At 42.2% G+C, this 15,623-nt stretch overlaps 1 protein-coding gene across 1 annotated transcript in view; it reads right to left on the bottom strand.

Annotated features, from left to right (window-relative positions):
• ABHD17C (abhydrolase domain containing 17C) overlaps window positions 1-15,486 on the bottom strand; it is a 29,150-nt gene extending 13,664 nt beyond the window's left edge. The window contains exon 1 of the mRNA XM_010146825.1: window positions 14,893-15,486. Coding sequence (XP_010145127.1) covers window positions 14,893-15,428 — 536 coding nt within the window. The 5' untranslated portion in view covers window positions 15,429-15,486. The remainder of the gene's footprint in view (window positions 1-14,892) is intronic.
• Window positions 15,487-15,623: the final 137 nt, after the last annotated feature.

Genomic DNA, 15,623 nt, shown 5'->3' with positions numbered 1-15,623 from the left:
CTTAAACAATCCTTTTACTGTTGCAAAAAGCCTGCACATCCACTTTGGATATCCTGTGCTAACACGCTGGAAGAAGGAATAAACTACTCCCTAAAATCATACTCCTATACTGGTTGTTACGAAGGCTTGATGATACCCAGGCACCTAAACACACTGCCTTTGTGTATAAAGATTTCAGGTAAAACAAGTATGTGTCAACTAACACAGAAACTGTGCTTGGAAAAAAGTGTCCTCTGATTCCCTAGGAAATATTAAAAAACCCAAACCGAGTGCAAATATTAACACTGGTTATGCATTCCCACAAGTTCTGTGCTTTCATAGCTGTTTCTTAGCTTTCAGTTACTTCCAAACTGAAGAGCCTTGCCTTATTCCTGAGGCTGAGAATTCAGTGAGCTGGTGCATTCCGGCCCCCTCCCAAGCCCACCACACAACCCTGGCTCAGCCGGGGGTTTACAGGGCTGGAGGAAGCAGCCCGGCTGCTCTCCAACAGCTTGGAAAGCACGTTTGTTCAGGGGCGCTGCATTATCCTTCTAGCACTTCCACCTCTGACGCCTCAATCCTGAGCACTCCTCTTACCCCAGCTCCTCCCATCAAACACTAAATTAACTTCCTGATGTACTTATTTCCCTTAACTCTACATACCTACGCACCACGCAATGGTTTAGGGCCCTCCTGCCGCAGCACTCGGGGCCACAAGCGGCACCTATGCCAGACTCTGAGTCATGAGTTGGGATTACTTATCTGAGGAGAGCACAGTGGCTTTTGACCCGAGCTGCTGCCTTGCTCCACCCGTCCCCGACATTACAACCCCTTCACCAACAGCTCAGCTGCTCCCAAAGCAGGGAATACGTGCTCAAGTGCCCAAACCAGAAGAGTCAGGACAAAAAGAAATGGCACCAGTTAAGTTTTCCTTAAATATATCAGGCTGCAGTTTCTGAAAACACAGTTATCACCGTGTAAGCAGATAATGGAACCAGACTAACCCTAAACTGTAAGAGCTCACCAAAAATTTCACACTCCGAGCTCTGCACAGCTGATTAGCTATACACACTATAACTGAATGAAAAAGCTATTCCCAACCTGAGGATCTTAAAACAGAAATATATGTAAGTTCTGCTGAAGGCTATTGTCTAGATGCTCTAGAAGAACTAAGTGGTTTCCTAAACTGGAATTAATCCTTTGGAAACTAGTATTTGGAAGGCTAGATGAAAAAAAAAAAATTCAAAAGCAGACCACTCAAAACTTTGATGCCTACAGGGTTTGGCCCTGGAACTCAGTCCCACCACTGAATTAAAAAGAAACTACTTAACTTATGTGTGTAGGGTTTCTGTTCTACGGTTTGTTTGGTTCTGTTGGTTTCCCCCCACCCCCAACTCTTTCCTGCTTTTTGCATTCTCTTCCACCTATTTATTGTAATATCATCTATGCTTCAGTCTCCAAGCAAAAGCTACTTCATCTACAGGTTTTACAATGAACAAGTTTTCAAAGATTAACAGCACTGAAGGACTAGCTTTGCTACAGTGCTCGGACATAGCTTCCAAGCCTTTAAAAGTGAAATACGTGGCATCGATACCGCGTTCCTCTTACATCACTGACAGACGTTTGTAACTATGTCTAGAAACAAGCTGATAAAAAAAGATGCAAGTATTATCCTCATAATACTAATGGAGGAGAACAAAGAAGTTGTTTAACAGTCTCAACGAACAGCAGGTGCTTGTATGCGAAATCCTATTACGGCAGACAAAAAAGCCATTTTCACACTGCTCTTGAAAGCCCCCTGGAAATCTGAATGCAGTCTCTCCCACAGAACACAAAAGCCAGAGTCCAAGTGAGACCTGGAACGGATAAAGCCGTGCAAGTATGCAAGCAGACCAACAGGATCCATCATTTCTTCCCTTCCAGAAGCACCAGTGTAGCCCTGGCTGTGATGTGAGCCTCTGGCCAGAAGGGGATGACAGGGCAGGATGGAGGTCAAGAATGGCAAAGAGGTCCTCGTACAAAAGTGATTAGTACCAACGAACTGGCCTAACATTCCTAAAAAGAACCGACTGCAGATGAATGCATCTGTCCCTTGTATATGAATATTTTATCAGCCAGCATTACAGGAAGGTGACTCAGCTGGCAGCAGGATTTCTCTTGCCCTTATATGCTCCCATTAACGTGCTCAAGCACTGCAGAAGGGCAAAGTTATTTAATAAGACTGGGCTCCTCTCAAAGATATGCAGCATCTCTCAAACACTGAGGGGTTCTAGGCAGAGGCCAACTGAAGAAGTGTCATGGCCTGTGTTATCCAGGAGACCACACATCCTGCTTGGATAGTCCTCTTAAATTCTCTGGAAATAGCTCATATTTCTTTGAGTTACTCTAACCATTTCCACACATCTAAAGAAGAAAGGCAGTATTTTTCTTTTGATTTAAAAATCAAAGCAATTGGCACTTCCTCTGCACTGATATATCTTGAGAACCATAAATGGGAAGAAATCCTACTTGGATAAGTGACACTGTATTTTTTCCCCCTACCCCTAGACAAGTGGAGAAAACACATACTAATTTTGTAATTGCCCCAAACACCGAGCTTTATTACAGCATGAACCCGTGTGCACTTAAGCACCTGCTTTCAAAGTGCTGAATTCAGAGCCTTGCAGAGAAACACAGCTCTCCTGATGAGTCTCTCCTGCCTCCTCGATTATCCATTCTCAGCTGGATTCGTTAAATATTCCAACAAATACCAGGAGTGATAACTGCCAAACGCAAGATGACTGTCATTTCATGAAAGCCATCTATTACTACAAAAGATATTTCCAGCATCTTTTCAGAAAGAAGAAAATCAGTGTTCTTTCTCTGTGCCATTTTTATATTGGCATTCTGACTTTTAAATTACTCCTCAATTCCTTTCTTCCTAAGTATCCTCAAGTTCTTCCATTCCTGTCGCTCAGCGATGGGCTGACTTGAATACCAGGATTAAAAATCTGTTGTTCCACGTAAGTCTACACCTTATCAAGCCAATATTTAAACCTGCCCTGGTTTACACTTCATCTTCCTCTTGTGCATGTTCTGTTAATGAAACTCCAGCACACTCAATGTTCAGGTCCCAGTAACAGTCAATAATAAAGCTCAGATGATTAAAAAAAATACATAGCAATCACCAGGATTAACCGCACCAGATGTTCTAAACCAGCAGACCACAGATAACTAGTTCAGAGCTTAAAAATCAAATTTCCTAGCCAAAGCCTTCATCATCAAACCCAGGGGCTAAATCCCTCCTCCCTTCTCCCAGTAAACACCACTTAGAAATGTGAACAATAAAACCTAGCACACCAAGTTTTTCCTGCGCAGTCTGGTCGGCTAAAGTGCTCACGAAACCTGCCTTGTGCTCTCCAGGAACTCGACAACATAGTACAGAAGTGTAATTTATTGCAGAAATAGATGTTTGTATTTAATTATATGCAAAAACATTAAGCATCAGTAAATTTTATGTATTTTGAAGTAACACATGCTAATCTAAGGAACAGGAGCAGTATTTCTGTGCATTTAGAACAGCACTAACTTTTTCATAAGTCTCCTAAACTCACATCAGAAAATTCAGTCCTGAAACCGGGTCACATGTACTCGTTTGGCTTATCCAGCTATCTCATTTGGCATGATCTGAGCCTCTATGGAGCAAAAGACGTTTTGCCCAGACTGTGCAGATCGAGGGTTGTCTGATGGTCAAGCAGCACTCTCGCGTGCTTTGGTTTCTGCCAACAAACCTAGTCAATGTGGCCAATTGCTGTTGTACTCTTTGGTGACAGATTTCTTGCTAGTCAGCTTCTTCCCCCCAAAAGAGGATGCTTGCCAACTAACAGCTACTCCACAAGCAGCAGGAGTACCTAGCAGCGGATTAAGGACAACTGTTAATACTGCATTATTTCGGTTGATGCTAAAGGTAGAAACTGACCTGCAGATGCATCTTAGAAAATGTAAGAAAGCCCCAAAAACAAACCACCCCACAACCAACCACCCCAAACCACAAACAAATGAAAGGGAAAAGAGAAGCAGCTTCCTGGATGTTACTCAGCGTCCCGTTTGCCCCTGTCTGCGAGGCAGCCCTCGGAAAGCAAGCAGGCTCCTTGCTTGATTGCAGTATTGCTAGAGAACAACTGGTTATGCAGGAAACAAATCCTAGCAATTCCAGTACATGCCACACCAGCACGTAACTGCCTACCAATAAACCAGCATAGCATAGCATAACCATGTCTTGTGATGCTGGAGTTTCTATTTCTGAGGTAAGTGTGGTGCCTGAAAAGGCTGATGTATTAATGTCCTACATTATGGCCGAGTGCCCATTTGGGTAGTAATATTTTGGCTACGTAGCTGTTCTGCAGCTCACCATTTCATGACATGTGTGCTTTTAGTTACAAGCTACTGCTGCTTTCTACCCCCAGCACACATTTTTCTTATTTAGCTCTGCACATCAGTTACAGTTTACAAATGAATAGTGTTTCCCTTTCTCCTAGTACCACAAAGCTTCCAACACAGAGGCAAAACAGAAATTTAAAATTTAATGAGAAGTAATATTAAAAGAGAAAGTCTGATCAGTTCTACAGCAAAGAGCAGGAACAGAGTTCACAGACTATTGCCCAGAAGCACTGGGAATAGTGGAAGGAAGCAAACCAGAGTAACATGTGACCAACAGTGCTTGCTAAATTGAGTTCCTCCTCTCCCCCTCAAAATCCCAGCAATAAAACTAGCCAAATTTAAACTAACATTGCTTCCTTTATTCCAAATTAACACTCACTTCATAGTAAAGAAGAAAAACAGAAAATTGCTGTGAGTGTCCAACCAAAGAGACTAATTTTCTTCTGTTGTTGAAATGCAACAAGTTTAGAACTACATCCAGGTAAGAAACATCCAAGATGTTTAATCTTCCCCATGGTGAATATTAAAGTGGATTTATGAATGGAAAGGCTAATTTCCCAAAATAATTGGAAGATGTTATTTATATCAAATAGTCTGTTCAATGCTTTCCACAAAATGGTCTACAAATCTCAGATGAGCTTGGACAGAAAAACATCCAGTTCGGACAGGTGGTGTACTTGGCACCAGCTTACTTTGTCTCAGCAGAATAATAAAGGATAGAAAAGAACTCAGAAAGCCAAGGAGGCTTTACAATCCTCACCCTCTACAAAACTGTCATAAATCCTCAGTGTTCATCCAATCTTTTACATGAAAAATTCAGATCCAAGTTATAGTCAAGTACATTCCGTCATCTTCATTCTTTGTTAAATCAAATAAAAGTTACAATAATTTCCGTTGTTAAAAACCAAATATATTTGTGTCTGTATTCCTTCACAGGTAGTAGTTTCTGTATTATCAGGCTGACTTTTTAGTACACATTTCAAAATCAGGATAAAGAACTAATTGTACTAGTTTTATGCACAGGGGGCTTTAGAGATGAACATCACATTACATGAATAATTGGCAAGAGCTCAGGGGAAAGGGCAGAGGGTCTGCATCATAGAAACAGAAGATTTGAAGCAGCAAAAGTCAAAACTTCAGGCATACTGGTCAGGCTTAAGGTTAGAACACCACTGTACTGACTCCTGAAAGGGTGCTTCTTGCACCCGGAAGAGATGCCTGCAAAGTATGCTAAGTCACGGTGTAATTATTAACCCGTCTGAGGCAAAGGTTACAGGTTCATAAACCAGTATACATAAAAATAGCAAAACTGGCTGAAACAATTCCGCACCTCTTCCTTCAACCCCAGTACATTTAGAGTTGGTTAAACTCGGTAAGATGCTCATATTGAAATGCTAATTTTTTCTGTAGTATTATTAAGACATATTAAAGCCTATGTTTTACAGGAAAACTAGAAAAGCTTTTTACAGTAGAGAACAATAAAAAATATTATGAAGAAAACATGTAAAACAACTTAATGTGCAGGGTGAAGTACACTTTAGTCTTAGGGGAAGGAGGAGACTGACTGCCCCTGGACCAGCTGCCTCAAGGCAAGAATTGTCCAGGGAACACCTGCAAAACAAATTATACCTAATGAGCTACCTCAATTAAAAAAAACCCTGAAAACCCACCAAAACATACACACACCGTTGTGAGAAATGAAGCTATAAAGAACAAACAGCATGCTAGAGAAGACTTCTGTTAATTTGCCCCAGAGAACATGCTTCAAAACCAGACCATTTTTTGGAAGATGCCACTCTCCCCAGGCTGTCATGCAGCCAACATCCCACTGACATACTTTCATCAGACGCTGGGGAAGACTATACAGACAGGACAAAGATTAAGATCTGTGCAAACAAGCCAGTCCAATGCTTAAGGCAGCAAGTTAACTACTCAAAACTTCCTTTAAAGCGTAAATGGTGCCTTACACCACTTTGGTTGCAAAATGCTTAACAGAAGTCTACCCCTGTGTTGCTGTTGGCTTCTGTTCTGAATATTGTTAAGGCGTGCAATTTATTGTAGAGTGTAATGGCTACGATAAAGTGTCTAGGTTAATTTATTATAAATAGCCATTAAGATTAATGGGATAACGATAAAATAATCTGAACCTTATCTCACTTTATAGAACAAAAATACATAACTGGGTTTGCTGCTTTGTTGACACTGAACACCGTTTTTCCAAGTTCTGTGAGAACATCCAACACAAAGCTAACTAAAAGTCAGCAGGGAGGAATCATGTCCAGAAAGATCCTATAATCTGAGCAAAACCCTTCCCAAACAACATCATTAAAAGAAAAACATATCAAACCATTCTATTTAAAGGGTACTTTTCTGAGAAGCATGTTGAAGTTGGTCTCGGAATTTGCAGACTTGTTGGATCCCATTATCCATTACTCCAGGGTTGTTCGTTCGCCGCACACAAAAAGCGGCTGTGCCATGGCACAAAGTTAAATTTAAGTGGTCTAACGTACTGGAATCTTAAAAAATTGGCAGCGTCCTGCAAAAGATACATAAATCAATCTTTGAGCTACTAGCTGACACTGCACGCCTCGGGAAGGGTTGTTTGCCAGACACTGATGCACGCAGCTTGTTTCGGCAGCATGCCCTGCTGATAAACAAGGCTCACAAGAGTCAAAGTTCTTAAAGTAACATTTCTGCACGTAAGCAGGGTTTTTAATTAGGGACGGTAACACAGATCTCCCTAAAAGCCTGCCCAAAACTGTCTAAACCAACAATTAATTTCAAATTAACAGTTAAAAAAGGGTACATCTTGAAAGGTGTACCTAGAAAGAATTTGAAGGGACTGTACCGATAAATAATATACCTGTCACAAAAGCATACATTTTCTAACAAATCTGCAATACAAAAAAAGACCCAGAGGCAATACTTTGAGATTGTCCCTAATTTAAATATTTTCCTCCGGACTTTGGGGCAAGTGCACTAATTTAAAACCCCATCTTCCCCATCCCCATCATTCCTCATTTGGGAGCCCACACAGAATTCCCCTTTTTGAAAGTTGAGATGGCAGAGATTCATTTTGTGGCTGTAGGGATTTTCCCAGAGACATGCATGTGTTCATCAGCAGACACGAAACCAAGAGCGAGAAGGTTGGTGGGCGCTGAGCCAGATCCTGTCGTTCGCACAGTTCTGTGCCTTTGCGTTGTTTGGGCTCATGGTCAGCCAATCCAACCACACTGTTTAATGCCAACAGGAGCAGCTCTGCTCTGTGAAGCTAATAGAGTGGTTCAAAAAATGTGGAATGAAGATGTGCATATAGATAGTGCCAGTATAACACTGTCATTATACGGATGGCCCATGTTTGCACCTTGCAGAGATTGTTTGTGGGCAGCACAGCTTCATGTGCAAACATGACACAATAACCCATTTTTCTCAAATTAGCCTTCGGCATAAAGAATGCAAAGACGTTCCTCAGTCCTTCAGCTGACACTGTGTGCTATTCATCCCATTCAGCATTCTAAGCCTTCTATTAAAAGCACCTTTGTGTTCACGCAGAGTTCCCTGGGTCTACACTCACACACTTCCATTGCGCACAAAACCTGACACGATAAAAAACCCACCCCAACAAAACACTTAGTTTGAGAGCGGGGGTGAAATTCAGCTTCATCATCAGATGTCACACTGGTCTTGCACGCTCAGACCGAGTAATTCATCTAAAAACTGGGAAGCTGGGCAGCCAAGATGAAGTAGCAGCGGATGGGTGACTGAAACTGCTTACTCAAGTGACAAGTACCAGTCTCTAGTGAGCTCCACCACCCACCGCCTTTACAGACAGAAGAGGTCTGTCCACCACCTACTGTATTTTAGCACACACAAACCAAGTTTTTAGGGTTAGACAAAACACAATCCTAAATTATTTCTTTTTCAGATCAATATAAATAGTCAATATATATTCAGAGACACTTAAGAGCCATAGCATTCAAAAATTGTAAAGATGTGCCTTCCCTAGATTCAGGAAAACACAAGGAACACTTCACCTTGCAAGGGCCTTCAATCTCTCAAGTGCAGTGGCAACTAAAACTATCTCCTCATCAACAGGCAAAGATTCCTGCCCCTTTTTAGGGGCTAATTGGCAAAAGCAAGCCTTTACGTGCGCAAACATATAAACAGGTACAACACATTTGCAGCTTATTTTAAGACTCATTTCAACTGCTTCCAATGCAGCCTTGTAATTAATCTGTATTTGTGATGCAGGGCAGAAGGGAGCATTAGTTCTTCATTAAATTTATTACCATCTTGAAAAAAAAGGCTATGTTATTTGTTCATTTTATTTATTAGTGCTACATAACTCTGAGGTGGTGGTCTCAAGCCAACAGAGAACAGAATGTAGGAACTAATTTCTTGATATTTTGCTTAAAGGTGTTTTTGAGGCAGGGTTTAAAGGTTACTGTAATCGCATTGCCCTCTCTGCCAGATAAATGTCATAAAAAAGGAATTCAGATGTATGCTACAGAAGTCAAGCACCAACCAGCTGATCACTTGGCACTGCCTTTTTACCAGTGTATCTCCACATGAGGAAACACCACAGGACCAAAGAGAGCCAGAAAACCCAAAAAGAACCTGTTATCTTCATTCAGTATGGAATTATAAATATCCAATGCTCAAGAAGCATCAGTCTTCCCAACAAAACCAGTTGCTGGCAGATAAGCTACTCTGGTAGCTTAAAATGTTCTCCAGCTATACCTACAGCTATCTCCAGTCCCAGAGAGCACTGCTAATTGTTTGGGGGGTTTTATCTGTTTTACTCAAGTTCACAAGTAATGAGCTAGTGTAAATCTAGCCCTGCACCTAGAAAGGCTCCAAAACAGCAAAGTAACAAAGGATAAAGGCTGAATTTTGGAGGGATATTTGATTTTGAGGTTGTGATGGACTGGACATTGACTCTGGCTTCAGAGCAAAACCACTGAGGTTTACACGGTCCAGCTCTGTTAAGAACAAACGGAACGAATCTGAGCGCTACCGGCAGCACGCACAGGTCAGAGGCACCCCGTACCAACCCTCAGCTGAGTCCCAGGCGGTGACACACTCCTCTAGCCAGATGAGAAAGAGCAAGGCGAGCCTTTTCCCTTTCTCCTACCATTCATGCAATTTAGCGGCACTAAAAGCGGGCAGAAAGCTTTAGTTACTCCAGTGTGTAGGAGTTAACAACACGGTCCTCTACAAACCCATGTGTTGAGTGCTCTGCCGAGGTTGAGAACCAGGTCCTACAGCCTTTGTAGGGCAGGGTAAACCAACCTCTCCAGTTCAGGCAGCTGAATTTCAGGACCAGCTACACCCAGGATAACAAGTATTGTTAGCCAAAGGCTCTTGGGCAGCTTATTTTTCTTCCCAAATAACACTAGATACAAAACTTTGACAGTGAAAAAATCTCCTTTTTAAAACAAACAAACGAAAAAAAACAAGCTTTGATCTGTCAGTCCTGACAGGAATAGGGAATTGTTTAACAAAACTACTTTTACTTCAGTGACTATACTATGTAATACACCAAAGCTCAGTGAACATTTTGAATAACTCCGAACATCAGAGCATCTGTTTTAAACAGTTGTTGGTCTTTGTCCCTGGGACACACTCATCACCTGAATTCACCTCTGCTCACTGCACAGACAACAACAGTATGCTCTTCAGTATGCTTCTATTTTGGGGCAGAGCTGTATGCAGTTGTTCCTGAAGTACTGACCACAGCAGGTAGAATAAAACAAATTTTAGAGTATAGTCTCTTTAAAGAATCTTTTGCAGACATTGTATCAACATCCTTGAAAATCTGCCTTTGGCCATGCCAGGAATTTAGTTAGTAACTTTTTATCAAAACCCCTAAGTATTCAACCTGAAGAACTCGGGATCATGCAAGAAACAGTGCTAGTGGAAGAAGATTCTGTTGCAAAGAAAATTAAAGTACAAATTAACTATTTTGATAAATCAAGGTAAAACCCCCTGAAGCTATTATTCACCTAAAAAGCTGTAACCACTTCAGCAAATTAGAATGGAGACAAACTGCACTGAGACAACCTCAGAAGATTAGTTATCACTCTAGTCTAATCCAATTAGGCATGTTTCCTAATTTTTCCCAAATGAAACCAGTAACACTTTCCCACTAAATCCTGCAAAGGAAACAGCAATAAGAGGGGACTTATAATCAGCACCACAAATAATAAAATTCCCAAATAATAAAAGGTTTGGGTTTGGTTTTTGTTTGGTGGTGTTTTGGTTTTTTTTTTTTTAAACACATTAAATGTGAGGCAAAAGGTTTAAAAAGCTACTTAAACATTCTAAACTACCTGCTATCTCTTTATCAAAAGCCCTTGCATTTTGCTATACCATTTCACAAGTCAATTCCTCTCATCGTGCCACGTTGACTAAGCAGCTTAATGAAAAATGGAAGTGAACCAATGCTCTCCTACAAACTGAAAGGCATACTCAAATCTACGTGTTTTGAGAATGAAGGATTTAAACATGACAATAGCATCTATAATTTATCAAAGTCTTAATGAGAAACAGAAGATACTAGCTTATGCTGTGCACCACGTAAAAACATCAAGCTGTATTTTGTATAATGCAACAAGAACAGCTTTTCTAAGCTATTTATTATTTTCTTCACCTCCTTTCAACGTCCAGAAGATGGACTAATAGGTTCTCCTCTTTGACACTGCACTACAGAAGCAGAGAGTGGGGAAGCTGTGCCTTCTTTCATTTCACTGGGATTTGAAAATGCTTCACGTATCTTCTCCAAATGTTTAGAGAACGTACAAACAGATTTTAATATAAATAGCATGCAATCAACAAAGCAGTCAGGCTTTGTGCTTAGGCACTGTACCCAAACCCTACGTGTGTATCCTGTTTTTAAGTACTGTACATTGTCTTAATGTAAAAGCGTTAGAAAGTTCAACCTTTCCATGTGGGATTCAGGAAAGGGGGAGGAGGCCGACAATCCAGTCATTCTGTGCAGATGTTGTACTAAGTCAATCAGATGTTAGGGTAGGAGTTAATCGCATCTCAATAAAAAGCAACAACTTAAAGCCACGTGGACCAGGAGAGAAGACAGAGTATGATACAGCTTCTCTTCAATCTGGTTCTGGGTTTGGAACAAACAAACAGAACCACCTGCCTAAAATAAAACACACAAAAAATGTCATCTGAAGCAGTGAAACAGAAGATTCTTTTGAGAAACATTCAGATACCAGATGGAAATTTGTTAATCAAGTAGAAATAAATATAGATAAAAGCCCAGATTAATTACTGAGCAATACTTGATACTGGAACTAGAGCAACCAGTGCTACAGCTACCTCTGCAAGAATAGCTATAAAAAAAAAAACAAAAACATTTTGAGGGAATGAAATTACATCAACATCTTTACCTGGGCAGAAAGACAGTTAGCATTCAAACTGAATCATAGTACAATGATCATTGAAGAGTATAAATACTTGATACTGGAACTAGAGCAACCAGTGCTACAGCTACCTCTGCAAGAATAGCTATAAAAAAAAAAACAAAAACATTTTGAGGGAATGAAATTACATCAACATCTTTACCTGGGCAGAAAGACAGTTAGCATTCCAATGATCATTGTACTGATGATTCAGTTTAAGAGTATACTTTATGAATAAGGAGAGATACTAATTTAATTAGAATTAAGGAAAATCAGTTACTCTTCACAAAAACTAAGACCAGAGAACCATTGACGCCGATTCTCCAAATCTCCTGATCTCCAGGCTGATAACTGAAACCAAGCAAAAAAACCCTGAGTAAGGTTTGATACCTAAATGTGTGTGTGACAGCAAGCTCCTCATTTCAGTACCTTGAAAAAAAAACCCACAGTCAAAATTTGCAGCCACGTTTTCAATCAGTGTCAGCTCACCAGCATTTCTAAAATTTGGCAGCAAACTGTTTTGTCAAAGTGTAGGGTTAATTCCCACCTTACTCAGGGCAACTTTCAAAATACAGTGATACAATGACATTTGCAAAGTATCACTGGTTCTTCACAAGCATAATTAAAAAAAAAAAGACCCTCAGACTTCCAACATTTTAATGATCCCTTCTTGTCGCTGCCAGGTAGAAGGTCTGATGGATTCAGAAGAGCAGCAGCTCCCAGAGAACTCAGCACAGATGACTAAACACTTTCCATGGCACAGTGAACCTCTCCTATTTTAAGGCTTCCCTTTTAACTTTGCATTACAGTGCACTACCATATGACTCTAGGCCAAACGTTAGGAATTTGCATGAAGAATGAAAGCATACACAAACTCTTGGAAGCTACCAGTGAGCTGCTGCAGCAGAAATGGCACCACACGACATTTTACCTCAAAAGGCAGACGTGTGTTTTAACAGCAGAATATTTCACTTAATTGTGAGCCACCTGGACTTACTAAAAAGGGCTGAGAAATTACCAGTCTTGTAAAGTCCACACTACTGCTTAGAGACCTCAGCAGCAGAAAGACTATTGTTTCAGCTCATACCTGTTGTGAAGACCATCACGTCTTAATAGACAGAATCGATTAACTGGCGAGGGGGAGGTAAGCTTACATTGTACCGTAACCAATTATCTTTAGTGGGCACCTAAAATACTGTACAATTTCCTTTGGGTCTCCAAAATCCGAGTAATGGTAACACAACCACCCTAACAGCACTCTCCAGGCAGCACTAAGACGGGCAACTGACAAACATGGCAAAGCTGAGAATCAGGAAATTTCAACCCCTCAACTTCAGGGGGAAAAGCAGAAGCTAGATCTTGTATAAACCACAGAAAGGACTTGAATGTAAAACTACAAACTTCCTCCAGTCACGCTTTAATAGAAGGAGCCCGATCCCCTCAGAGCAACGTAGGCAGGTGTTGGCACTGCCTACTGGGTCAGGACTGAAGTGAAGGAACCCCTTGTTTCTGGATCTACGTAGATCTTTCACACATACTAAATGCCCTTCAAGACAGGAGCACTTCCAGGCAGATGTGAATGCACTCCTCCAGAGCCTAGAAGGCTTTTGTGAAAAAATATCAACTACGCATGAAGTGAGACAGAAAACTCAGCAATGGAAGGTCAAACATTAACTAGGCTTGGTTCGATGCAGCACTTCCCTTAAACCTTCTTTACATCATCCATATGCATAATAGAGACATTTAATAACTTATTCTGCACACAGCATATCAAAATAATTTCTTTATATAAACCCACACTATTTAAATTCAAGCTTTTTCCTTTTTTTTTTTTTTAAGTCCTGGAAAATGAAGCCAGAATCTGGTTTGCCCACCAGACAGACAGAACACTCTGAAAGGGTAACACCAGACAGCTCTGAAAGGGTAACTTCCCCCTACGCCTTCTCCTCTATGCTCCTGACTTGACTTGGGCAGCCCAATATCAAAAGCCGTTTGGAGTCCACAACTGACCAATCCCCACATACTTGAAAAGCCAATTATCTAAATTAGTAACAACTCCTGTCACTATTTTTGAAGCTGGCACGCATCCCTTAGATAGACATTAAACACTCATTTCACGTAAGCCAAGTTCATGTACGCAGCCCCAGAGCCAAGTACAGAAAGTGTTCATTGTTCTTTTCTCTTGCCCTGCTGCAACAATTTAAGCTTTTTAACACTCTTCCAGAATCTGTTCTGCGAGGTCCAACTTTAAGAACCACTTGTGCAATAGCAAAAGCAGCTCATGGTTTCTGTGGACAGAACAAGCAACAGAGGCCCAGGGATGGCAGGCAGCTGTAGCAAGGAGGCAGGGCCAGCTCTGCTCAGGATTTCCTAGAGGCCAAGGGCTCACTGTTCCTGCTGGCCATGCCTTGCCAGACCCTTCTCACTGCTGCTCCATCCCTCTGGATACCACCTATTTTGGCATCTCCTCCTGGCAGAATCCCCAGTTCTACATCCACCTGTCAACACTTCTTCCTGCCACCCCGCGACCCTACCCGATTTGGTAACGGTTGTTTGGTCGCCAAGAGAAAGACGTTTATGTGACATGAGCTTGCGTGAAACCCCAGACGCATCAGAGAACACCAGCGGCTTCTTGCTAAGCATCACCTAGGCTACTGCCAAATTCAGCCAAAGCTTTGGCTCAACTGTTACCCCTAAGCATAGGCACTGGTGGACAATTCTTGAACAAAAGCTTCATTGCCTCCTGAAAGCTCAAACTGCAACCAGCGCCATATCTCTTGCTCAAGATGGAGACTCGCAATGGTGGAGCAACGGCTAACTTATAACACAGCTGAATAAACCCTTAAATCTTGAAAGAGCCCAAGGATGAAGGTTTTTGCATCATTTTAACAAGTGATGCTGGGCAGAAAATTGCATTGTAGCTGTTGATGGAACATCTGATGAGGCCATTGAAAGACCTGAAACCATCTACAAACCCTTCCCCTCCTCCTCTCAGCAGGTTAATTGTGCAGACACTGGACTTACTAGGATTAAACGGAGATACAGAAATACCTCGTCCCCAGTATCCATTTACCTTGTCCTGAGGGCCTGCCAGGCTGCATCAATGTCTGCGTACAGGTTTTTCTCAGAGGGCTTGCCGGTGCTCACCCCATAGCCAGAGTAGTCATAAGAGAAGACGTTGCAGTTGATGCGGGAGCCAAGGCCAATATAGAAGCTGCACATCTGGCCCAGGTCCACAGCATTACCATGCGAGAAGAGCAGGGTGTACCGGCCCGTGGGGGCACAACGTACGAACATGCAGCCCAGCCTGTTATCTCGAGCCGTGCGGGAGAAGAACACTTCCACGGCATCCAGTTCCCGCTGCGAATACTGCCAGTCCGCCCGCTCGCTCAAGTGCAGGCTGCAGGTGCCGGATCCCGTCGGGGTCCCTGCCCCGGCTGCCGCCCCAGCCTCCTGCTGCTGCTGCTCCGGCTGCAGCACGGTGTAGGTGGGCTCCGGGGGCAGGAAGGCCAGCTTGGCAGCGATGCGGCTGGGGCAAGGCGGGCAGCAGAACAGCCAGCACAGCTCGCCCAGAGAGAAACCGTTCATTCTGGGGCCTTGTTCTGGCATCAGAGACACCGGAGAAAAACTAACCTATGCTGGAAAGAAGTCAAACCGAAGCGACCCAGAGCCCTCTGCCAACACAACCTGCGCACCTTCCTGCAAGGCTACCAGCTGCCCTCCCGAAACGCAAACAACCTTGGAGGAACCACCGTTCAGCAAAAATAGTGCAGCTCCTCAAAGCCTTTTTATAAAAAAAAAATA

The sequence above is a fragment of the Eurypyga helias genome, unplaced genomic scaffold (assembly GCF_000690775.1).
Source record: "Eurypyga helias isolate BGI_N326 unplaced genomic scaffold, ASM69077v1 scaffold24882, whole genome shotgun sequence".
Classification (NCBI taxonomy): Eukaryota; Metazoa; Chordata; class Aves; order Eurypygiformes; family Eurypygidae; genus Eurypyga; species Eurypyga helias.
Note: the sequence above shows the minus strand (reverse complement) of the source record. Positions and strands in the feature narration are given on the sequence as shown.